This window comes from Zootoca vivipara, chromosome 12 (genome assembly GCF_963506605.1).
Source record: "Zootoca vivipara chromosome 12, rZooViv1.1, whole genome shotgun sequence".
Classification (NCBI taxonomy): Eukaryota; Metazoa; Chordata; class Lepidosauria; order Squamata; family Lacertidae; genus Zootoca; species Zootoca vivipara.
The window spans coordinates 21,117,261-21,143,389 of NC_083287.1; the positions used below are offsets into that span (position 1 = coordinate 21,117,261).

Here is a 26,129-nt window from a genome sequence, read left to right on the forward strand (position 1 = left end):
TAATCCTGAAGCAAAGTTCTTAACCTGAAGTACTATTTCTGGGTTAGCGGAGTTTGTAACCTGAAGAGTTTGTAACCCGGGGTACCACTGTACTGGGTTGTTGTTGTTGTTGTTTTGTTGTTGTTGTGGCAGTAACATGGATATTAATTCCATTATATTTTGAGACAAAAGATAATGCAACTAACATAGAACACAGAAAACAAGTCTATAAATACATACCATACAAAGATTTAACTCTCATTAGACTAGGCTGGGGGTGTTTTTGGAAGTTTCTTGGTAGGTTTGGATAAGTATTCAGCAAATTGCGGTATCACATATTTTTACGTGAGAGTCATGAAATGTGGAATTAGATCCAGAAATCCCACCGCATGAGTGCAAGGCGCTTATATATGGGGATCAGCAGTCCCCCCTCCCTATACCCACAGTGTGTTACACCGCATGAAATCTGGCTCCAGAGGATTGGTGGGGGGATACTGTAGAGCAGGCATAGGCAACCTTGGCTCTCCAGATGTTTTGGAACTACAACTCCCATGATCCCTGACCACTGGCCCTGTTAGCAAGGGATCATGGGAGTTGTAGTTCCAAAACATCTGGAGAGCCAAGGTTGCCTATGCCTGCTGTAGAGCAGCTGCTTGGAATTTTAAGAAATTAAGTGTGAGGAGATCAGTGACACACCCTCACTCTCCGCTCCTGCAAACTCGGGTCTTCAGGTCCAGCCCAAAGTCAAGCCACAGGCAGCTTCTAGAAGGCTCTTCTCCATCTCATGCTGCTGCCTGTGGAGTAGTCAATGAAATTAGTTATCCTTGTTAAAATTAAATGGGGAAATTAACAGCCAGGCTTAATTTTTTCATCCCACAGCAAAGGGCACATGATGGAATGCTTTCTTTTAGCTTGTTGACAACCCATGTAAGTTGTGACTGAACATTCTCAGAAACAAATGACCATTTATTTTATATGTATAAACTGCAGTTCTGAAACTATGAGTCACTTGGCCTGATACAGACCAATTAGGCCTGTTTTTCTTAAGGGCAAACATTTTATTTCTGGCTCCTTATCAGCGTATTGCTTAATATCCCAAATGCAACATAGGAGAAGTATTATTCTGTTGTTTACACATTAAAAAGTGAATTTACATAACAACAGTGCTCTGGGGGAGTTTCCTAATGTCAGATTCTGCAGTTAAAATGCCTTCAATAGTGGGGTTGCAAGATGAGCACAAAGAGTTTACTTTGTGAACAACCAGAATAGGGCGATCAGTTTACACTTAGAACTTGGGAGATGTGCTGCTAATGTGTAGAATACATTCTTAGGGAACATGCTGTTTCCTAAAGGTGCCTTTCTACCTGTGGTTGTGAAAACTGAAGTTAATGTAGTTGCACCTAATATAGAACTGTAAGCATTGCAAGACAGTGTAAGAGTCTGCACCCCATAGAAGAAAGTTAAGTACCGTATATTCCGGAGTATAAGACGACTGAGCGTATAAGACGACCCCCAACTTTCCCAGCTAAAATATAGAGTTTGGGATATACTCACTGTATAAGAAATACGACCCGGAGTATAAGACGACCCCCGACTTTTGAGAAGATTTTCCTGAGTTAAAAAAGTAGTCTTATATGCAGGAATATACAGTATTGGTTTTGCAACCTAGACAGAATTACATTATCACAGAATAACAACACCTTCAACCTTTTACCAAATTGTTCCTCAAATGTGTGTTTATGCTTTCTCCTTTCTGTTTAATTTTTTTCTTTCTGGGGAGGAAGGGAATGGGGTGGGATAGTATAGTTATGACACCGTGACTTAACAATGTGATTTTAAATAAATATAAAAATCACAAATTAATTATTAGCTGAATCCTACTGGACATTTTGCCACTTTCTTGTAACCTTTAATGTTAAGTAATGCCATCATGAAGTGAAATGACTAGTATTAAGTATAGAAACTGAGCAAGTAACTTGGGGGGGGGGGAATTAAGATAAGGAGGAACTTTGCACGGGGTGAAGTTTCTATATCTTTCATTTAAGAAATGTGTGTCCCATATATATAAACTCTTGTGCATGAAAACAGCCATGCACCTATTTTGTCACATGTTAGTGGGAAATGTTAGTGGGAAACAGCCCATATATGTTGGTGAGCATCAGCCCAGAGGCAAAGGTGGAGGGCACATTTCCTTGTTGTACCTGTGGCAGTGATTTTTTTTCCACAGCAATAACAATAATGTAAAGGTTAGGCTTTGTGCATGACGTTTAATAGTTCAAAGACAACAAACAACACAGGGAGACATTGCTTCCCACTAGTATAGCTGTCATAATAGAATAAGAAATCCTTTCCCATAGTCATCTTGTAAATCATGTGCAGGAACATTAAAATGACATTTTGCCCAGCAGAACATCATCAAATATTTATATACCCAAGTGAAAATAGCCTTTTGAGCACAGTGGGAGAGCATCTTACCTTAATAAAAAATGCAGTGATAATGGAACCTTTTCCCATGAAGGAGGGTGGATTAACCTTTTCCATGAGCTTAGTGAAGGTAAAAGGTGAAAAATTATACCAAAGCATGGGCAGATTAGAAGCAGTTTTTAGCTTTAATGGAATGGAAGGCTATGCTGAGCTGGTTATTAGTACAAATGAGCCATCACTTTATCATTTAGTTTTTGAAATTAATTGTGTTGATGTAATGTGCTGGAATCCACTGGATTAATTATGTGCTAAGTGAAAACAAGTTAACTGCTCAAAAAAGGGGGCTTTCTGGAGAGGAGAGGGGTTAAATAGATGTGATAGTTAATGTGAGACTGATGCTGCAAATAGCCCTGATAAGAGCTTCAATATTTTTTTGGATGACTGCTACTAAAGCAGGTATGCTTCTACTCAAAAGCAGGCTATTGCATGGGGTTTCCTATAATAAATTGAGCTGCTTTGGTATTCCCAAAAGGGAATGCTAGGATTTGTGCATGAGCAGGTATTTGACAGTAAAATCCATTAAATTGTTTATCAATGCCAGGTTAACTATGGACACTTGCAGTTTTTCAAACACTTCTGCAGTGATTTGGAAAGCCATCTCCCCCCCCATCCATGCAATAGTATGTGGGGAGTTTTTTCTTGTGTCTTTATATGGCATTGTATATGTATAGCATAGGTAAAGGTAAAGGGAACCCTGACCGTTAGGTCCAGTCGCGGACGACTCTGGGGTTGCGGTGCTCATCTCGCTCTATAGGCCAAGGGAGCTGGCGTTTGTCCGCAGACAGCTTCCGGGTCATGTGGCCAGCATGACTAAGCTGCTTCTGGTGAACCAGAGCAGCGCACAGAAATGCCGTTTACCTTCCCGCCGGAGCGGTACCTACTTACCTACTTGCACTTTGATGTGCTTTCAAATTGCTAGGTTGGCAGGAGCTGGGACCGAGCAACAGGAGCTCACCCCATCATGGGGATTCGAACCACTGACCTTCTGATCAGCAAGCCCTAGGCTCAGTCGTTTAGACCACAGTGCCGCCCATTTATGGCACACTTGAGATTTTTTTAAGTGAGGGGGCAAAACACCCCAAATTCAGGGTCACCACCACCATTTAATATGCTGAGGGTTTGTGCGGTCATCAAAAATGTTCAAGGAAGGCAAGAGTAATTGGAAAATCTTGACTCGAAAGGTTCACTGTATGAGAAAACACTTATTTGCTACAGAGATGTCCTCCTAAAAACCTCATCCAAACTAGCAATGCCCAATACACCAATCACCTGACAAATGATTCGGGATAGTGGAGAAATTCTGACCGCAACACTTTGTTCCCTAAACAGCAAAGGGATGCATTAAATATTCTGACCATTCCTAAAACAAAGGCTGCATTGAAAGCTACAACTCAGTTGCATCTATGATGGTTGGCTTCCAAAGAAAATGCCCAGTGCAGATGTTACTGCAGACTTGCAGTTTCCAGGGAAAAGAGGAAGCACAATTCATATGCAGAGGAACAGAATCCAGTGACGGAGAAGTTGTAAGGCATGCTTGATATCCCTACGATCCCATCTCTTGCCATGGCCATGTCTCTTGGCTAGGTCAGTGCCTCAGATACTAGTCAAGGAGAAGGGAAGAAATGCCTCAAGCTCCAGAAGTGTCCACCACCAAGCTAGCATGTGCACGTAACTTTTTATGAGTTAATAGCCAATAAAAATAAGTGCAATTCTGTTTTATAATGGTTGCTAGCAGCGCAGCACTGCATACAAAGGATTCGTTTGTACACCTACTATTAGTCTCATTTATTTTAATATAGTTGGAGCATGCGGGGGTCTTTCTCTCCCTATGTTTTGCAAATAACATGCTGAGAAGAAATTAGGATTGTGATAATGAACACACACACACACTTTAAAATTGTTCATAGGATATCCTAACTGTGTAGCTTATAGAAACGATTTGTTTCTGCACAGATTCCTTCCAGGGGATGACAGATGGTGTGTTCATCTTTGAAGATATTTCCGTGGAAGACAACAAGAGTATACAAGGCTATGATGCTATTGTTGTAGAACAATGGACCGTTCTGGAAGTAAGTGTGTTGTTTTGCTTTTGTTTGTTTCCTAATATCTTGAATCACAATCTAATGAGAAAGTAATAGTTGGTTTTTTTAATAAAAAAAAATCTTGCTTGCTGCGTCTATTAGCAATAATTTATTTAGCAATTTTCAGTATCCAAGATTTCTTACAATCTTTTAAAATTTATTCTCTCAGCAATCCCAGTGGACTATTCAAAGGAGCATTAGGGGAAACAGTGAAAGGTCTAGTTGTTATCTTAATTTGTTACCCAGTTAGTTTTTTCATGTCTTATTAAAAAGAGGTTTCACATTGCACTGATAAAACTAACTAGTGTTGGGATATTTGAGCAGCTTCAAACGTTTCATTTTCCTACATATATGCTGAACAATGTATGAAAGGTGCTTTCATCCTGTCCCCACCCTTGCTGCAGCTTTTTCAAAACAGTAGCTAAGAAGGGGCATCAGAGAGGGAAAGGTTTTTTTGTTTTGTTTCCTTCCCCCCTACCCATAGCTGCCAAGTATCCCGTTTCCGCCGGGAAAACCCCTTTTTTCTTACCGTTTCCCGGCGGTCTCCCATTTAGTGAAAAATCCCGGTATTGTCCCTTAAATCGGCTTCTGCCCGGCGGCCATTTTTCTGGTGCCGCTTTGCCCTTCTATGGGCACCAGAAAATGGCGCCGCCGGAAGTCGCTTCCGCGCATGACCGGAAGTTGCGTGACGCGACTTCCGGTGGCGCTTTGCCCTTCTATGGGCATCAGAAAATGGCGGCGCCGGCGCCGGAAGTCGCTTTTACGTGTTTCCGGTCATGCGCGGAAGCGACTTCTGGCGCTGGCGCCGCCATTTTCTGGTGCCCATAGAAGGGCAAAGCGCCACCGGAAGTCACGTCACGCAACTTCCGGTCATGCGCGCGCTGCCGATCCCGGATCTTTACGTCCCGGACTTGGCAGGTATGCCCCTACCATCAGTACACGCAGAGAAAAAACACCGGTTCCACCCTGCAAAGGTATATCTCTGTCTTCTTATGTGAATACTTTATTTTTTTATGAGGGTCTTTGTGGTGCCAGTCAAGTCTCCTTTGTTTATTGCAAAGCTTTTGGAATCATTGAAGTAGAATGCATATAGTTACAAAGAATGTCACAAATGTGCTTTGCAGGTCATTTGGCTCTTGCTACGTGTTTAATCAACTCAGTGTTTAAGTGCATGGTTAACATCAAGCATGCAGCTCCTAAAAAGGGGGGAAAAACTTTTATATTACATCTGCTTATCCCTGTTTAACTCCAGAGCTAGCAATTCTAGCAAATTTACACACATTTATACCAAATTATTTCAGTCTGTTTTAAAATCATTATTAGTAATAGCAGTATATTAAAAAACCTTTATACCTGCTTTTCTGTGTGTTTCAAGATAACTCACGAAAACTTTAAAACAATTTTGAAATAGAAGTATTCACGCGGCACCTTTAAAGCACATTTGAAACACATTATTTCGCTCAAAGAATTCTGGGCACGGTGGTTTATCCTTCACAAAGATACAATTCCTAGCAACCCTTAACAAACTACAGTGCCCAGAATTGAGGGAAAGAACGTGCTTTGAAGTTTAGAGTATACACAGCCTAAGAAACAGCCAAAGCTGGACAGCAGCGTAAGTTTTAGCTGTTCATGCAAAGATACATCAGAAAGTAGACACATGGATCTCTTTGGAGAGGTCATTCTATAGTACAGCCTTTCTCAACCTTGGGTCCCTATATGTTATTGAACTACAACTCCCATCATCTAGCTACCAGTGGTCAGGGATGATGGGAGTTGTAGTCTTAACTACACATAGGGAGTTGAGAAAGGCTGTTCTAGTAACTGCAGCTGTATAATGTTGCTATCTGCCATTTTTCAGATGATAAGGGAATAATCAACAGGGTCCAAGTAGGATCATGAAAAGAGGTATTCTAGTCCTAGACTATACAGTGGACGCTCGGGTTGTGTACGTGATCCATGCGGGAGGCACGTTGACAACCCGCAGCGTTCGCAACCTGCGGCGCCACATCTGCACATGCGCGGGTCGCGATTCGGTGCTTCTGTGCATGCACAAAGCGCTGAAACCTGGAAATAACCCGTTCCGGGTTCAGCACGGTGCGCAACCCAAAAACGTGCAACCTGAAGCGGCCATAACCCAAGGTATGACTGTATAAGGTTTTAAAGGTAAGAAGAGCATTTTTAATTGTGCCCAGAAGCAGATTGGTAGCCAGTGCATCTGAGAGTGTTATACAAGGCATTCTGGGGGTTTAAGAGCAAATACAGTTTTAAGTATGCATACAGAAGCTCAGACTGGAAGCTGTTTTCTATATGGCCATGTTATGGAGTGTTTCGCCTGTTTACTTTCTGCATGTCAGGCTGCTGTTAAAGATGCAGCAGCAGTAGAAAAAAAGGGGGTAGGAAATCCTAAGACTGAAATCCAATATATATATTTTCTTGGGAGCAAATCCTACTGCATTCAACAGAACTCACTTCCAAGTAAGCATGCATTAGACTGGGTTACATAGTCCCATGCATCTTATTCAGAAGTGAGTCCCACTGTGTTCAAGTTGAGTTTCTATTATGTGAGTGTGTACATGGTTGCAGCCTTTTAGTGCCCCATTTCCCATTAGTTCTGCCTATTGCAACTTCCTGGATCTGCCTACATTTAGATACTCTGCCTCCCCGCTCCCCACCTAATGGGTACCAGCTGCCATGTGGTAATGCTGAATCCTGAAGCATTTCTGAGCTACATACTAAAAAAAGATCAGAATCACTGGACCATGCTTCTTTCTATCCCTGTGTTTGAATTACATTGTAAGTAGCCTGATTGCCTTGCCTTTTGAGACAGCCCCCTTAGCTTCTTTTCAGAAGGATACCAGTCTCACCCTCGAAGGATCAAGAAGACAAGTGGATAGTCTCACTTCTTTAAGAATCCTGTCTTTAAGTTGCACAAGTTTAACATAAAAAGTAGGAATCATGGTTGTGTCCATGTCTTCTCTAACTGTGGAGTCAGAACTGACACAAGTACCTTAACGTACCTTGTAAAGGACCGTTAGGTCCAGTCGTGGACGACTCTGGGGTTGCAGTGCTCATCTCGCTTTACTGGCTGAGGGAGCCAACATTTGTCCGCAGACAGCTTCCGGGTCATGTGGCCAGCATGACTAAGCCACTTCTGGTGAACCAGAGCAGCACACGGAAATGCCGTTTACCTTCCCGCCAGAGTGGTACCTATTTATCTACTTGCACTTTGCTGTGCTTTTGAACTGTTAGGTGGGCAGGAGCTGGGACTGAACAATGGGAGCTCACCCTGTTGTGGGGATTCGAACTGCCAACCTTCTGATCGGCAAGCCCTAGGCTCAGTGGTTTAGACCACAGTGCCAGCTGTGTCCCTTATCTACAAAGTGTACCATAACAAACTGCTGTGAGTGTCACTATCCCCAGGAGGGCTAAAATATAGAGGTCCACTACTTAGAACAGTCTACCTGAACAAAACACAATAGTGCTGGTGAAGTAGAATGTTGGTTTCTAAAATTAGTTCTGGGCCCTGTTTAGTAAGTTTTGATATAAGTTTTCTTTCAGTGCTCTAGATATTTCCTTCAACTCCTCAGTAAACAAAGTTGAATGGGTTCTCTCCTGAAGAAGCTGGGGATCTAGGAATGATTGCATTAATCACGCAGGGTGTCTCCTGGTTCCTGAACCTGACTAGTGTGTTATCAGAACTACCAGTCCTATTAGCAGAAAAATCATGCAGGAGGCATCAGAAAACCAATTGGGTCCATCAGCTTCCAAGGGTGCCCCCCACCCATACAAAATTATAGGACGTAAGAATAAATCATTATTTTACCTTTTCAGTTTGACATATATAGGGTCTTATGTCATCTTCCTTCCAGGCACTGACTAGACCCAGACCTGCTTAGCATTAGCAAGCTGGGTGCATTGTGTTCCTTCAGACTAAACCCTCAGTCTGCATAGGTTGCACAGTAGAGCTTTTGCTAAATGTGAAATCTTTCCGTAAGGTTCCTTTCCCTTCCTCTTGGGCATGAAACACCTAAGTGCCCCTTAGGATTCTCCCAAATAATTGTGTGTGTGTGTCCTGCCGTAAGAGTGCACTTAGCCGTGTAAGTTCGGTTGTGTTTTCGTTCACAACTTCATTTAACTGTGTTTGTGTGCATTATATCAAGTTTGAGCAGGAATTGGCATCTCCATATGGACAAAAAGCACAGCGTGCTTAATTTCTAACAACAGAGGAGCCTCCCAAGTGTAAGCAAGGGGAACATGTTCAACACTCTGATGCGCTCGGTATGTGTGCAAAATGTCACTGAGGAGAGAATGTAAAGCTTCCAGCTGTCACAGTATGTAGTCCTTGCCAAGTAATAGACAGGATGCAGTAGTGCTGAGTTATTTAACTCTTAAAATTTAGAACAAACTGTGGCATTCTTGCCTTTTTGAGCAGGAGCCTCTTAATGATTACATGCCTTAAGCTGCCCTATTACTTCTACCCTATAAATGTTGGGCTGCATTAATTCCACTAGACTTCGTGTGATCTAGCATTGAAACCTCTTTGATTTTAATTCTCTTTGCATAGGAAAGTCCCTTGCTACCCAGAGCCTACACAATCTTTCTTTGCTTCCCCACATCTTGCCTGTTGTCATGTTTTTGCACCAAAAAAAAGAGAAGATAATTCTTTTGCAAGCTGATTCTTTTGCAAGTTCTGCAAAATAATTCACTGGCTGCACGATGTTGGTAAAACTTTATTTCTTGAGTGAAGGTTTCCTCTGGAAATACTTCCTGTGACTTAGAGAATTTAGGTGGTGGTGACAGTTGTCTCTCTCTAGCTCTTCTGGAGACATTGGAGTGCTTTTTTTGTGGTTGCTGCTGCTGTGCATTTTCAGCATTTTGACACGAAGTTATGAGTACACAGTTTCAATCTGTTGAGATGGCAGATTGCCTAGTGGAAATGATTCCACTGTGTAGCCATGTTTTTGCTGCGGAGCATTCATAAAGCAGAGCTCTTTACTGACGAGGGGTTTGGGGTTTGCGAGGTGGGTGAGCAGGAGTGATGTACCGGTAAATATGATGATCTGCTGTTCTTTCTGGAAGTGTCTATGAAGAGCCAGCTCTGATTTGGCCTTCATTCTTGATCTGTTAAATGTGTGGTGAGTTTGGGCTTGAGCAACACAGTTTGATGCCTGCTGCTGAACAAACTACGCATGCTTAAAGCAACAGGGGGCCAAAAGTGATGAGCGTGAAATGCAGCCCTTTGAAAGGTCGTGGATGCTGTTTGAAGGTGACCTAGAAAGAAGGTGGGAGAAGATTTTGGTAGGTGCCCTTTGGGCTTCTCTTTCTATATGGATGAGAAAGCGGTTGTTGAGCAATGTGTTTTGGGGCTTTTTTTCCTTTAAAAGGCTTTTTTGATGTGTGCGTGTTTCTGTTTAGCTTAGAAATACTCAGAATGCCAAGTATCAGGTTTGGCAGAAACGGCTGTTAGATGTAACAGCATAGCTTGGCAGCAGTTTCAGTCCTTAATGTTAGAAAGTGCTGCACTTTGAACATAGGGATCATTTCTTACACCATTTTTGTATGGTGTTTGTACTAAGTAAGGGGTATGAAAGTAAACAGACATCTGAATAAAAAGAACTTCCCTTTTCAAGCTGTTTTCGCCATTGTTTATCTCTGAGCTTATCATACATTTTAGAGGCTCTTTCCTTCAACTATACAATCTTGCAGGAAGTGCAGAGATAGTGGAACTTGGGTTTTCAAACTAAAATGCTAAGTAAAACAGAATGTTGTGAACACTGGCCCAACTGAATGCAAAAGTGCATTATAATTTGTATGTCTGAATTACATAAATGTACAGAATTTTATTATTACCAAGCATGGTTAAAAAGGTAAAGGGTAAAGGGTTACCCTGGCACAAATTCAGGCACACTCGTTTAATATTCCTGCAACTACTTGATAAGAAGTTTGTGTGTGTGTGAATCCATGTAGGAAGAGTGTTGGGGTGAAATAGCAAATGTGTGTGTTGGGAAACTGGGACTTGCCCTCTACTTAATTCATAAAGCAAATAACACCAAGCCAGCTTTGTCCTTCAGCAGAATACACTTAAGATACAGTGTACAAAGCAAAGATAATGCCAATATTTTTTCTGAACTGGCTGGATTTGGGGCCTTTGGAAGTAGCCTAGCTGAAATGCATGGTTTTGCGTATAGCTTTTTACTGCCAAATTCTTTAATAACTGCAATCTAAATGACTGAGAGATGCTATTTTTCTACAGTCTAATGTTCTGCACATCCTAATTTCCTAGCAGGGAGAGATTTCAAGAATCTGAGCATACACCTTAGGTTTGGTTCTGTTGGAATGAAAGGGGGGGCAGAACTGGTGAGCTTTTCTCTAGTGTAAGGTTTGTTTACACACTCTGTAGCATAAGCAAGCAGGGCCCAAAATGCACGAGGAATCAGATGCCACATTTTGAAGTAGGTGAAGTAGTCCACCTCCCCACCAGAACCATCACCAGTAAGATAATTGAATCCAGAGGCTAAAATTAACTGACTTAAGCCCTAGCTCCCTATGGTCCTCCCACTCAGGATCTTCATTTTGTCTTAATAGTATGCTGCTGAATGCCAGGGCAGTGAATGAGGTGTTGTAGCAACGTAGACCCATTTGCTTGGAGGCAGCGTGGTGCGGTGCAAAGGATAGGTCACTGTAGCACAGGGTCTCCAAACTAAGGCCCAGGGGCCGGATGCGGCCCAATTGCCTTCTAAATCCGGCCCGTGGATGGTCCGGGAATCAGCATGTTTTGACATGAGTAGAATGTGTTCTTTTATTTAAAATGCATCTCTGGGTTATTTGTGGGGCATAGGAATTCATTCATATTTTTCCCCCAAAATATAGTCCGGCCCCCCACAAGGTCTGAGGGACAGTGGACCGGCCCCCTGCTGAAAAAGTTTGCTGACCCCTGCTGTAGCATATCTGTGACTCTATCTTTCTTTCCAAGTACACCGTCTGGCACACTGCCAGTATTAAAAGTATTATCTGTTTGATGCTGGAGACAGGGTGCTTGTTCCATTGGTATACCCACCCATCACACTGGTTTTCTGCTCCACTCACCCCACGCCGGATTTGTAGCACAATCCTGTAGATGTCTACTCAGAAGGCTGTTCCAGTGAGCTCAATAGGACTTACTCCCTTGTTAGTGTGCTCACAGCCTTACAGATTCTTGTTGTGGAAAAGCTGAGATCGATAAAAGAAGCTCTACACAATGAAGAACTGACCTTTCCGTTTCAGGAAATGCCTTGAGCGTCCAGTGCATCTGTGTGTGCTGAGCATTCCCTAACATCATAAAGAACGGGGGGAAACTTGAGTCAGAACCTATTTTCTTTTCAGCTTTTTGGGGAGAGATGTTTAATCCATAGGCCCCACTGCCTGTATTAGTTTGTGGTTTGTGCCTTTCTTTGTGGTTTCAAAGATGGAAGTTATCAGGCACTTATCAGGGCTGCTTATGTTGTCATATGCTGCCATAGCCTTCTCCGACATGGTGGTGTCCTCTAGAATGTTTTGGACTACAATTTAATCAGTTGCAGCCAGTTTAGCTAATGGTAAAGGATGATGGGAGTCATAGTCCAGAATGTCTGGGGAGCATCACGCTGCGGAATTGCTATCTTTCTTCAACAAAACAAGTGGTTGAGGTGGATGGATGGCTAGTTACATCGCTTCAAACTCTAAAATTATAATTTCAGTCTACCTGCATGGGGAATTAATTGCTGCAAATGAGCTTCCCCCTGTGTTATATGGCTTCTAGATCTTGTTATTTTGTTTGTTTCTCAATTTTGTTTTATTTTTATATCTGCAGCAGAAGGAAAAAGATAAAATTGCTAATGCAGGTTGTTTTCCTTTCTAGTGACTTGGCCTAGATATTTTCCCCCTCTTATTTCTCAAATTGCAGAGCTTTCTAGTTTTTCCTAATGAGCTAGACTATTGCTGAGTGAGAGAAGAAGAAAAAAAAACCTACAAAATCATAAGTAAAATTGAATTCTTTTTATCTGCTGCAAGACAGGAAAACAGCCATCTCAACATGCTCTGGTTTTTGACACTCAAGGTGTGATCAGAGATTACTTATCAACTGCAAGAGAATGGGGAATGAGAGAATGAGTTCATTAAATTTTTGCTCGCTTGCTCTCTCACAGAAGGAAACGTCTTTCAGTTTGATTTGTAGATCAGCCCACACTATCTCCCCCCCCCAACTCCCTGCGACTATGCTTTTCGAAAAAGAAAAAATCTTTTGTCTCGAGGTTTTGACCATTTCTTGTTGCTTGAGCTTTAAAAAAATAATAATCATACGCTTTTGCTATAGATTCACCTTACGTGTTGATTGTGTTACAACTTAACATTTCTGCTGTCTCCAATGATAAGTATGAAATGTCATTTTAAATGTTTGGGTTGTTAGTGCCCTTGAATCACTTCCTCTAATAGCAAACGCAGGTGGTGAGCACAGACAAATATGGAGCCAAAATGGAGCCACCAAAAAACAAAAAGACATGCCCGACATGCTCTGAGGTTTTCAGAAGAACAAATATACTTAAAAAGAAAACAATGGAAACTGGGCATACTGAGAAACCATATAATGTTTACTGTCAATTGTATTTATTATTATTATTATTATTATTATTATTATTATTATTTGTCCTTCATTCGTAGATCTCAGGGTGGTTCACAGTATTAAAAAAAAAAGAATTTGGGGGTAAGAGGAAGGGAGTGGAATGCTTCACTTACCGTAAGCTTCTACAACTTATGGCATCTTGAAGGAAGGGCATGGCAAGCTGGCAGGAATCATAAGGGGAGGTCCTCCTTCCAGGACGTAAGGATACACCCTAGCATTTTATTTTAGGTCCTACATGCATGGTAGAGTTTGGAATTTTATGTAAGGGGGGGGGGGGACGGGACACTGCCACCTAAACTGCCACGTTGTCACCTTTCAGATTTCAGTACAATGCACAGTGAATCATCGTAGCTGCAAGTCACGCATATTTTGCTGAGTTACCAGAGGCAGTGTATTCTACATGCTGTTTCTGCCCTCTTCATTTGTCATTCTAGTTACTCCAAAGATCATTGCTGGCGGCATTTGATCAAGCTTCCATTTTTATTTCCCCTGAAATAAATGTGAAAGACATACACACAACTTTTATAGGTAGTTTCCTTGACATAAGGCACTTAGGCATGTGGCGGGGTTGTGCAGAGGACTCCAGAATACCCGAATATAAGCTGTTCCCTTAAAATTCCGCAATATCCTTTCTGTAAGGATAAATGCTTAAAGGCACTGCCCTCTGGTAGGAAGCAATTCAGTCTTTCCCCTCTCACATTTACATTGTCACTGGACAAAACTGGTTGACCTGTTCAGACTTGGGAAGGGAGCATGGCTCTGCAGCAGAGAGCATGCTTTGCATTCAGATGGTCGCAGGTAGAGTCCCCGAGAGCTTCATTTAAAATGATCAGACAGCAGGTGATGTGAAAGATCCTCTGCTTGAGATCCTGGGGTGCCACTGCCAGTCTGCCAATGAATTTGATGGACAGATAGGTATATGGGCAACTTTTCATGCTCCTAAGTAATGCACTTTCCCTTGTTCAGCTATTGGGTGGTATTTTAGTCAATTTGATGCAGCCCTCATCCCATCCCACCCCACAGCACCTCTAGGCAGCTGATGGGGTCTAGCATTTCAGCAGGTTCCACGGCAGACAGCTGCCTTTTGGACTCCTGAAGACACCTTTGTTTTTAATTCTCTGTGCCCCTAAGTTGAGCTGCCTTCTGAGGCATTGTGAGTGAAATAATATGGCTGCCATCAGCAACTGGCCCAGCTGGGCATCCTCAGTGGCCTTGCTGTGGAGTAAGCCCCCAAAGTCCCATTACTTTTAGGGGAGGCAGACTCACCAGATGGCACATAGCTCCGGGAGTAAGGGCTCCTCAGCAATTTGGCACTGTAGCTAAGGAGAGGCTGATGATTCCCAAGGGTTGTGGAAGGTCCTTAATCTGAACCAAATGAAAATATACTTCCTTGCCTGTAACAGGATCCAATTTACAGGGCAGGCTGGGCAACTTGACAATTGTAGTGGCAGCAACACTTTGTAGTAAAATGTGGAGAGAAGCAGCACTTGGCTGTCTAGAAATCTGCTCACTGCTCTTTTAAACTGACCTTTGCTTTCTTTTTTCGAGCTGATAGATGTTCAAAGAACTTGAAGCTCAGCTCAGCTCAGCGCTTGACTTTTTTTTCTTCCTGAATTTGTACGAAGGTCTAGGACGGCATCTGCTTGAAGAGAGTGCTGGTTTGACAAGTGAGACCAGTTTGGATTTTACAGCCTTGTGTCACTGAAAAAAAAAGTCTGTGGCAGAAAAAAAACGTGCAGCACTGAAATGATTCAGCTTCTGCAGATGCCAAAAGGATGCCCCAATTTGCCAGAATGGCTTAGTCTCAGGCTTTGACATCTTGTTGTGTGCCGTGACAGAAATGGGTGGTGCTCCCTTGTAACTAGGACCCTTGGGCTTTGGGCTATTTGAAAAACTCATCAAGAGGAAAGAAATCTGTTTGGCAGCAAGATACTACGGGGTCTTGATATAGGAGGCAGTGTTATCCTGTTGTGATTGTGATAGCTGTCAGACGCATCCTGCTATGCTCTAGAGGAAATGGGTCATATTTATGCTGATACTGATCGTCCCTCACCAACCCCATTTTTCTTCATAGACCTGCCTATAAATGGTGGTCCTGCCAGCTGTTTCTGAGGAGTCTTATATTACATCTTCATGGAAAGCCAAACAGATCTGTATCCAGTGTGCTGCTTGCGATCAGTGAGGTTCTGGGTATTTCTGGTCTTTAAATTGGACTCCTTAAGTTACTCCTTTTGAGCATCAATGTCTTTATAAACAACCTGGATGAAGGAATTGGGGGGATGCTCATCCAGTCTGCAGATGACACCAGATGGGTGGGGTAGCTAATGCCACAGTAGATGGAATTGGGATTCAAGATGACCTTAACAGGTTGGAGAACTGGGCCCAAAGTAATGGAATGAATTTCAATAGGGACAAATGTCAGGTTCCAGGCAGGAAGAACCAGCTGCACCACACTTGGCTTGCCAGTAGTACATGTGAAAAGGATCTAGGGATCTTAGTAGATCACAAACTTAACATGAGTCAACAGTGTGATGCAGCAGCAAAAAAAGCTAATACAATTATAGGCTGAAGAACTGTCTGACAGCTTAAGTTGTTCAACAGTGGAATGTACTCACTCTCCTTCACTGGAGGTTTTTAAGCAGAGGTTGGATGGCCATCTGTCATGGATGCTTTAGCCGAGATTCCTGAATTGCAGGGGGTTGGACTAGATGACCCATGGGATACCTTTCAACTCTACAGTCCTATGATTCTATGATCAGGTGGACAAAGCAGGTAGTGATAGGCAAAATGAATTTTGGGGAAGGAGAGAGAACAAGAGTGAAAATAAGGGAAGGGTTTGGAGCTTCATTCCAAAATCATGATAGCAAAGCAGAAGCGACAAGTAGCCTAGGACAAGCCACTGGTTCAAAATTTAGCTCCCTATCTGTAAAATAGGAGTAATGGTGACCTACCTCAGGGGGTTGTTGTGAGGATTAATGCAGTGGATTGTGACTGCTTCCAGATAGATAGCTTCTAGCACTATTGCTCTTCTCTTATAAGGTACAAGTAGAATTGCAACTGACTTTTCACATTGTTGGGAATATTGTGCGTTTTCTATGTTTACATCCCACTATGTTCCATCCACAGCAGTGCAAATGACATTGCTTGGCATGTTTTTTAAAAAATTTAATTGATAAGTAGCACTAAAATGCTTTCCCAGCTTTTTTTAAAAAAATGAAAGACTGATATAGAGCTATAATACTGTAAGTGAGCTGGAGCATATTTTGTAAAGCTAAGACGAAAATTTGTTGATTAGTCCTCTCTCTGGAGTGGTCTGTCATAGCTGCCATTTTGTCCTTCACTGCAGGGAATTTTTTGGTCTTGTATATTAGCTGAGACAATTGGCAGAGCCAGACTCTAAAGTGAAAGGTACCGTTTTTATCTCACCCGTGCATTTGCTGATGAAACATAACAAACAGGCTGTGCTCTTGTGTCTGTGTGCATGACAAAAGGAATAAAATGGATCACATCCATATTTTCATGCTGCTGGATGCAAATGACCTGTACTCATTACCACCATAATGTCATTTAACACACCATGAGATGCTCTGGAAATCAAAGGAGCAGCTATTCTCTGGGCTCAACTGGTGTAAACTTAAAGAGTTGCTCGCTTTATTTTAACAGAATTGCTCAGCATCAGAGCAGAATTAGCCCTGGTTAGCATAGCTGGATTTTTGTACTGCTTGAATACCCTTTTGTCTGGAAGGAGGTAATTGTTCTCTTTCAGCTAATATTGCAGGAGGCCATTCATCCAGGGGATCTCCAACAAAACAAAATGAATTAGTCCTGTTGATCTGATTCATCAGCTGCCACACGGAAGGTTTTGGAGCATGGAAAGAAATGTGTTTCTACTGTTTAAACAAAATTATTTAACCCTTCAGCAAGAACTGAAAAATGACCCTTCATTCCTTTTGTTTTCCAGTATTTATTTCTTCTCCTGTTTTGCTGAACTGGCAGAAATTATCCTCACCCATAAATAAACAACCTTTATAAAATAGCCTTGCTTTTCACATTTAACTCTTAACGGCTTAATTTCTCTTCCCCAGGGGGCTCGAGTGCAGGCAGATTACGTTCCCCTGCTGAACTCTCTCGCCATATATGGCTGGCAGCTGACTTGTGTGCTTCCCACTCCAGTTGTAAAGACAAACAGGTACGGTGCAGAAAAAGCCTATGGGAGTCGGTCATAAAAGCCATCCCTGCTCATAGCATGGGGTCCCTAACTGTGTGCATTAAAGCAGCCCATAACTGTGAGAATCATGGTACGAGCATGAAAGAGCATGAAATGCTTCAGTTCCTCCTCTTTGTTTGCCCAGCAGGGCGATTACGGGAGGTGTTTGGCAGGCTGTGCAGAGTATATGGGCTTCAGACGCAAGTCCCGTTTCAGATAATTGATGCTAACCAATGGTTTTAACTTTCCTTTCCTGCTGAAGGTGGGCGCTGAGCATTCCCTTTCACCTCTCAGATGCTGTTTCATCTCAGTGACCTGGTTCGCCTGCCACTTTACAGCATAAGTTTAAATACCAAAGTTTAAACAAACAAGTTTAAAGCCCACTTCATCAGTTGGAAGAAGTCTATTGGTTGACAGATACATGCCTATTGTGGCAGTGGGGGAGTGTGAACAGTGGAGCCTAAAGGCCATGAAATGCAGAGACATCTGTTGGTCTGTCATGTACAGGTAGCAACCATTTTACGCATGCCTGATTGATGCCAACCACACACACGATCATCACTGCAGACCTGGAAGTGGCCCAAATACAGCATGGGCTTATGCGTGCTCCGCAGACACGTGTGGGGGCCAGAAATGCAATCCCTGCGCAAATGGGACGTTACCTGTTCTTTATGCACATGACAAGACTCTAGTCCAGGTATCCCCAAACTTTGGCCCTCCAGATGTTTTGGACTACAATTCCCATCATACCTCACCACTCGTCCTGTTAGCTAGGGATCATGGGAGTTGTAGACCAAAACATCTGGAGGGCCGGTTTGGGGGTGCCTGCTCTAGTCCCTGAATGTTCATTAGTCTTTAAGGTGTCATGAAACACTTCTTTTCTCGTTTGTGCTTGATACACAGCTATCTAGAATTCATTTAGGCTGTTCCCTCTTGGTACAGATTCACACAGATCCTGGTTTGTTCATGAATCATGCATTCTAGCTGCGAGCTAACCCATGTCTTGGCAAGGCCCACTGAATTTGCGTTGTCCGACAATAATAAAAATACACATTGGGCGATACATAAAGAAGACTTTATCTCCCACAGCTCTCCTTCATGCAGTAAATCACCTTGTAGCGGGAATAGATTTTCTTTTGTCAAATCCACCAATGTAAACATGCAGAAATAGCACATGAAACAGCCTTTCCTTGTCTGTCATCTTTGCTCTTCAGGCTTGTGTTTCTTCTCCTCCTTCCTTGGTCCACAAGGTCTCTTGGACCTGCCCATGGAGCCTTTAAGCTCAGTTGAATTAAGGGACAATCTATGTATTTTAGTTTTATTTTGAGTTTTGTTGCACAGCTATGTAATATGTTAATCAGCAGTATAATAGGCCTTGTAGTTTCTTTGCTAAGATCCATTGCAGTTCAAAGACATCCCTCACATGGACTGACTCAGTTATTAAGGGCTTGTACCTCAACTCCAAAACATTTTGGCAGACAAAGTGTATACTGTACCATGGTCGGAATGTATCACAACGCAATAAACATGAGTGAAAAAGAGGCTTTTGGAGAGCTGAATGTTTTAAGTGCCAATCCTAGTGTTTTAGTCTGGCAAAGGACACTGTGTTCGGGATCTTCTTAAACACTGATTTCAATGGATGGCTATGAGATGTTCTTTGAATTTTAAAGGACGCTCTGGATAAATGGAAGTCATTTGTAGAATTGTGTTTATATATATATATATTTTTTAATATAGGGATGGGAATTTGGCTACTAAGCAGATTGTCTTTCTTCAGAGACCCTTCCTGCCCCAGAAAACCAAGAAGAAACAGTCTAAGGTATATGGCCTTGTATTGCTCTGTGTGTTTGCTTTGGCAAAGCTGCCATAGCCTAATTGATTTTCCACATCAGTAGAAACAGCTTGTTTAACACTGCTGTGGTTTAAAAGATTTGCGGAACGCTTTTGAACTATGTCTTGAGTTGTTAAACTAAAGAAAAAAGAAGTGAGAGGTCCCATCCTTCTTTCTCCCATTACAGCAAGAGAGCTGGATTCTGTGTGGTATATGAGATTCTCCACCCCCACCTGGATTCAGCTTTAGATTTTCCACATAATTCTTGATTTTCCACATAACTCTTGAGTAGTTCAATTGCTGTCACTCACACTTTAGAATATGTACTTAGGTGTAGTGTAGGACTACAAGCTAACAAACTTTTCCATTTGTGACTTTTAACCTTCAAAAAAGAACCAAAGCACACCGGGTTGACTTCGCATCCATCTATATATAGTGCTGTAGTGTCGTTCTGTTCATTCTGGCCTCAATAATGTTATTTTCTAATTATTAAATGTGCATGGTTTAACTATATCTTAAAAACAATCTTTTTAAAAAGTGACTTACATAGATAGGGAGGTTATATAGATGTAAGTTGGGCAGCTGCATGCACACACACGTATCTTTTTGTAGCTTGAAGGTATTTTGGAGATAAACAGAAGAAGCAATCTTGATGAAATTGTAACAGTGCAATGGAAATATATAATCTGTGTGCTGGTTTAAGTCAGTGTCAGCATTTCTGTGCGATGAAATGAGAGATTATGTGATTGGGAATGAGGTGGACAGGCTGGCATGTTGGCGGCCCAGGTTAGTTATCATAGCAATAAGTCTTAGCATACTTTCAGACATACTTTCCATCCGTATTTTTCCTGTGTTTGGGTTTTTTTAAAAAACAAAACAAAATGAAAGCACATTTCCTATAGATGTGAAACCCCCACCCCACCTGCTTCACACGCACATGGGTGAGCTGATCCACCAATGTGGATAAATTAATGCCTTATGCCAGCTATGGTAGAGTAGTGAAATAATAATAGCAATACAGTGGCACCTTGACATACAAATGACTTGACATACAATTTTTTCGAGTTACGAAGGGAAAAAATGGGGGCGGGCTTACAAATTGATTCGACTTACGATCGAATGTGTGCCAGCCTCGCTTGGGATTGGCACCCCCCCCCGCCGGCTCCGCTGCCTCGCGCGGGATCAGGCCCTCGCCGGCTCCGCTACCGATCTTCGTGTGACAGGCGGGGGTGGGGGGAAAGCGGAGGAACGATCCTCCGCTTTCCCCCCACCCCCGCCCGTCACACAGCACAGAGCCGAAGATCAGTGGGCGTTGCTTGCTGGGCTTGTCAAGCCCGGTAAGCAGTGCCCGCCGATCTTCGGCTCTGTCCCCCGATGCGCTATGGCTCGGGGAAGCAGGCAGGGAGACAGCAACAGCCCGCAGCTTCTCTGGCTTTTGCCGTCTCCCTGCCTGCTTCCCCGAGACGAAGTGCCTGGGCGAATGCGGCACAGCGGGGTTTTTTCGCCGTTTGCCTTCCCTGAACCAAGGGGAAAGCAAACGGCGAAAAGCCCCCGCCGCGCCGCAATTCAGGACTCAGCAGCGGCGGTGGTAGTGGAGCCGGCGAGGGCCCAATCCTGAGCTACCTCGCCGGCCTCCCGCCACTCATGCTACCTCCCGCAACCCCTCCAGCTGCCGATCCAGCCATAGGGCCGGATCGGTCCGTTGCAGCCGCTGCCACCGGCCTCCCACTGCCCCCCCCAGCTGCCGATCAGGCCAAGGGTCGGATTGGGCCCATCACTGTCTCCCGCCGGCCTTTAAAGTTCCTTTTTTTAAAGGCACCGGAACGAATTAATCCATTCCCAATGCATTCCTATGGGAAACATCGTTTTGACTTACGAATGTTTCTACATACGAATGTGCATTCGGAATGGATTAAAATTCGTAAGTAGAGGTTCCACTGTAGTGAAATAACCGTGTACCTACCATCTCCAGTTGCCAGATGTGACATGCTCATGAGATACATTAAGACGAGCACACTACGTCAGGGTACTTACTTGAGTGAACTTCATATTAAAATGGTTTCGAAGAGGGCTTGCATGTTGGTTTTTGAAAATAGTGTACATACCGAACTTTTCAAACACTTGTTTGCATAACTGGCAAGGTTTCCTCTTACTAGCATATTTTTCCAAAAGCAATGCTGTCTTAATCAACATGGCTGTGTGCGTGTGCCTTACCCAGGCTTGCTTTCAAAAAAAAAATAAAAATATAACAGCATGTCTGAGTTTGGAGGGTAGGATGCAGGAGGACAATACCTTGTGCTGCAACTGTTCATTCATTTACTGTGGGCAAGATGCACAAAACTGGGTGCATAATAGTTCCCCATTCCCATATATGAAGGAAACACCCTACATATGCTTTCTGTGAACTGAACTTTCTCTAGTTCATAGAAGAGATTGGGGAGGTTAACACATTTTTAAAATGCAGATCAAAATGTGCTGTTTAAGAAGATTGCTGTTTTCTAAGAGAAGCTTAGCATGTACCTACAGGAGAGCTAACAAGCCAAGCTATTTCACTTTCCTAAAAAGTGCTCCTATTTAAAAATAGAAACCCACAACCTGTCTCGTCTCATCACACTTATTAAATTAACATTCAGCATTGAATTTAAACAGATTTCTGCTGGTGCCTCTCTCTCTCTCTCTCTCTCTCTCTCTCTCTCTCTCTCTCTCTCTCTCTCTCTTTTAACATAACCTTTATCACTGTATCTGTTTGCAGTTTCATTGGAGGTTCTCCAAAGAAGATAGACACCAGAAGCAAGCCAAGAAATCTCTGAAGGCAAAACTAAGTGCCAAAGAGCGGCACCAGACAGGAGAAATGCAAGAGTTAGAAGTTACAGAAAATGCAAGAAATTCAGAAACACAGTTCTGCACAACTGAAAGTGGCTTGCAGTTCCCAGTAATCTCAGATCAACAGCTGGCTGCTGTTGAAGACGGAGGAACCGAAACTCTTGGGTACGGAGACGTGCCCCTCTACAACAATGAAGTGTTTGCAGAAAAGTGGAATGCAGGTCATAATGCTGAACAAGATGGAGGAGGCTTGTGTGTGGAGAAGACAGGCATGCATGAAAACTGTGAGGGCCAAATATTTCAAGATCATTGCACTGCAACTGACACTGATTGGAGCTGTGGGGCAGTAGCAACAGAAACCAGTTTCGACTGAAAGAGGCAATTATTTGCCAAAGTAAGGAACTCACTTGATTTCACATTGCTGGTTTTCTACAGGTACACAGTGGAAATGTTAGTCCTATTGCATTTTCAACTTGGCAATGTATGCAAACCTATTCAGGCTTTTTCTGCACCCTGGAAAACCCATGGATATTGGAAACTGTGTTGAGCTGCTTTTTCAACCAAACAGAAACTATGTCCTGTGCTTTATATGTTCAAATTTTTAAACAAAGTATAATTTGTGTGCACCATATTTTTATTCAGTTTTGTGAAATGGGAGTTCAGGATATAAGAAGCTTTAAAGAATTGGCTATAAATTGTATTTGTCTTAAACACATTTATTAGTATGCCTTTGGAACTACTAATCTCTTGCAAAAAAAAATCTAAAGCAATAAAGTGTTTTTGTCTGGGAAACCACTAGTGGCAGAGAGAGGAAGAGAACGCAATGATTTTCTATATGCTTAAGAATCTCATTCATACTCAGTGTATTGGATTACCATTTAATCAAGATTATGTTGCTAATCAACATGTCACATAAAACAGATCATAAAACAAAATGCATGTAAAAGACAACCTGGTTAACTTGTGTATATTCATAAACCGGAGGATCCCGGGCACTTATCACCTACTTGTATTGGAAGCAGGTGAGTCCTTACTGAGAATTTTCCTCAAGGAAATTATCTGCTAGCAAACATTAGGTGAGTAGAAGCCACTGTGGTCTTGAAATGCACAAACTAATACACCATTTTCTCAAATGCCTTCCCCATCCCTAGTTGTCAGCTATTTGGTCCACTTTTCACAGCAGACTGGCCTAATAAAACAGTTCCAAATTTACTTGCAGATTGGAAGGCAACTCAGCCTGATTATGTGTTTCTCCAGATTTTGTGATGCAGTTTTAGTCTGCAAAAGGTGGACACAGAAACACACATTTTAGAAATTAATGCATTGCATAGAGAATGGCCTGTTTCACGTAGTAAAGTGCACATGGTCTAAATGCAGACTTCCCATGTATTGTTTCAAAAAATCTGCATAAAACCTATTATGGAGCCTCAATGAGACTGAAACAGGTTGGAATTTGCTGTTCAGCCCATCCCTACTGATAGTACATGACGTAAAATCACTTATTTTTCTCATTTTTTCAGGCATATTAATCTTTACAATAAAACTTGTGTTATTGGAATTTTTAAATGCTCTCGAATATATATTAATTCTCAATCACCTTTAATGTATACATTGTAGTTGCATTACTGAGAACCCACCTGGGTTCACATTTGGGCAATGTTTAGAATCTGTAAAGTGTTTTGAAAATGCCTTCTGTCCTTTCGCAAATTCAAACTCACAAGTCTATAAACAATACAGCTGCTTTTCTTTACCAGCTGATTTATGTTTGATAGTTCCCATTAGTTTCTTTGTAAAGTATTTTGACTCAATAAAACATGGTCTCTAGGTACACATCATGCATACTTAAGCTATTTTTTAAACTGTCAGCTTCATCTGCAAGAAACTGCAATTTGCAGAACACTTTAAAACAAAGCTGTACCACTTCAAATGGCTGCATAAAAGATAATGGAAGGATAGTTTAAATCTCTCCCCCAAGTAATTGCGGAATGTTTACTTTGGCTTCAGCAACTTAGCTGAATATTAGAAAAACAGGACTGTAAATAACTTTAATTACTCTTGGAATTCTAGATAGGGGTATCTCACCCTGAAGCAACCAAGAAATATCCATGCCCCAATCTTACATTTAATTGCTGCTTAAATACAAATAACTTTGTGTCTACCGGTACCTTTTTATAAGCCTGTGCCATAATCTATAAAAATATATATCAGTGACACTACAAAATTAGATACTCTTAAAAGCTGTGAATCTTTTAATTCCTGCAGTAGTTTACTGTTCTTCATGATCTCTGTATAGAAGCACAGAGCCTTTGTTAAGACCCTTCTAGAATGCTAGTCTACAGATTTTGGTGGAAGGGTAGGTACCCTTTAGTCCTGTGAACGCATCCTAAGGTGCACAGCCCCTTCTTTGACCAACACAGTAGCAGCATCAAGGCTAACTTCCTGGTTCTTAATCTAAACAAGCTAGATCTACCCTGTTCAAAATCCTCCCATCCCATTTACCTTTCTTTAGCTTCTTCTAGTTCTTTCATTTTGCATTTTTTGTTTGCTCGCAGTTCTCGTGGTTGCCACTGGGTGCCTATAGCACAACCCCAAGAGACGTGACTGTTGTGTCTTTGGTTTAGGAGAGGAACATAAGGCTAAGAGCTATGTTAACTGTCAAGTATTTACCAATGGTTTGGGCTGCAAACCCTTGCTAGCTCCAAATGGAGAGCATATCCCTATCAGCTCCTGTGGTCTATTAGCTGGATAATAATAATAATAATAATAATAATAATAATAATAATAATAATAATTTTATTTATACCCCGCCCTCCCCAGTCAAAACCGGGCTCAGGGCGGCTCACACCAATAAAATTACAATAAAACATAAAAAGCAATTAATTAAAATACAGATTAAAATACAATTTTAAAATTTTAAAGTGCAGCCTCATTTTAAGTAGTCCATAAATCCAAGCCATGAGGGAGGAGAACACAGGGATCAGACTAAGTCCAACCCAAAGGCCAGGCGGAACAGCTCTGTCTTGCAGGCCCTGCGGAAGGATGACAAATCCCGCAGGGCCCTGGTCTCCTGTGAAAGAGCGTTCCACCAAATTGGGGCCAATACTGAAAAGGCCCTGGCCCTAGTAGAGGCCAATCTAGCTACCTTATGGCTCGGGATCTCCAGAGTATTGTTGTTTGTGCACCTTAAGGTCCTCCGCGGGGCATACCAGGAGAGGCGTCCTGTAGGTACGAGGGTCTCAAGCCGCATAGGCTTGTAGCCTCAGCAATGCCATTGTCATTTTTATCTACTGACTTTGGTCCCACTCATTCTTATTATTTACTCTTTCCTACAACAACTATCTTGTCACTCTTTTTTCCTTCTGTTCTACAGTCATACCTCGGTTTACGACTGCCGCGGTTTGCGACCGATCAGTTTGCGACTGCCGCTGACCCGGAAGTGTTTACATCCAGGTTCTGCAGCGCGCGGATGCACAGAAGCGATCTGCGCAGCGCACACATGCGTAGAAGCGCTCTATCGGCGCTTCGCGCCCACGCAGAAGAGCCACTCCGTTTACGATGTTCTTGGGGAGTGACCGGCTCCCCGGAACGAATTGTGGTCGTAAACCGAGGTATGACTGTACACCCTCATCTGCCATGGAGACACCCCCAAGGTAGAGGTTCTGCGCCGTGTTAAAACATTTTGGCAAAATGGCTATCTCCCTATAAACACACCCAGAATTCAAATTCTATTTATTATTGGCTAATTATTTAAGACATCCATAGAACATTTAATAAAGTTTATAGATGCCTTAAAATAAAGTACAGGAAGGATGTCTAACCTTCTGTATTAAAGGTCCATTTTAGAATTTTAATAACACAAGCTACGGTTCTATCTACAAACACTCTCCAGAATATCTCTACCTTACTATTCTGCTAAGTTATCAGGTTCTCAGAAGGGAGACTGTGAACAAAAGAAACAGGTAAAAACACAAATGCATTCTTTTACTTCCAACTGTTGAAAAGTCATATACAGAATCATAGAACTGTAGAGTTGGAAGGGACCCTGAGGATCATCTAGTCCAACCCCCTGCAACGCAGGAATCTTTCACC

The 26,129-nt window shown here is 42.3% G+C and overlaps 1 protein-coding gene across 3 annotated transcripts in view; it reads left to right on the plus strand.

Moving 5' to 3' along the window:
- The window catches only part of RFTN1 (raftlin, lipid raft linker 1), a 110,521-nt gene extending 86,651 nt beyond the window's left edge, over positions 1 to 23,870 (plus strand). For all 3 annotated transcript variants that reach the window (XM_035128881.2, XM_035128883.2, XM_060280688.1), the window contains exons 7-10: positions 4,417 to 4,532; positions 17,265 to 17,368; positions 19,124 to 19,205; positions 21,970 to 23,870. In XM_035128881.2, the coding sequence (XP_034984772.1) occupies positions 4,417 to 4,532; positions 17,265 to 17,368; positions 19,124 to 19,205; positions 21,970 to 22,413 (746 nt within the window). In that variant the 3' untranslated portion in view covers positions 22,414 to 23,870. The remainder of the gene's footprint in view (positions 1 to 4,416; positions 4,533 to 17,264; positions 17,369 to 19,123; positions 19,206 to 21,969) is intronic.
- Positions 23,871 to 26,129: the final 2,259 nt, after the last annotated feature.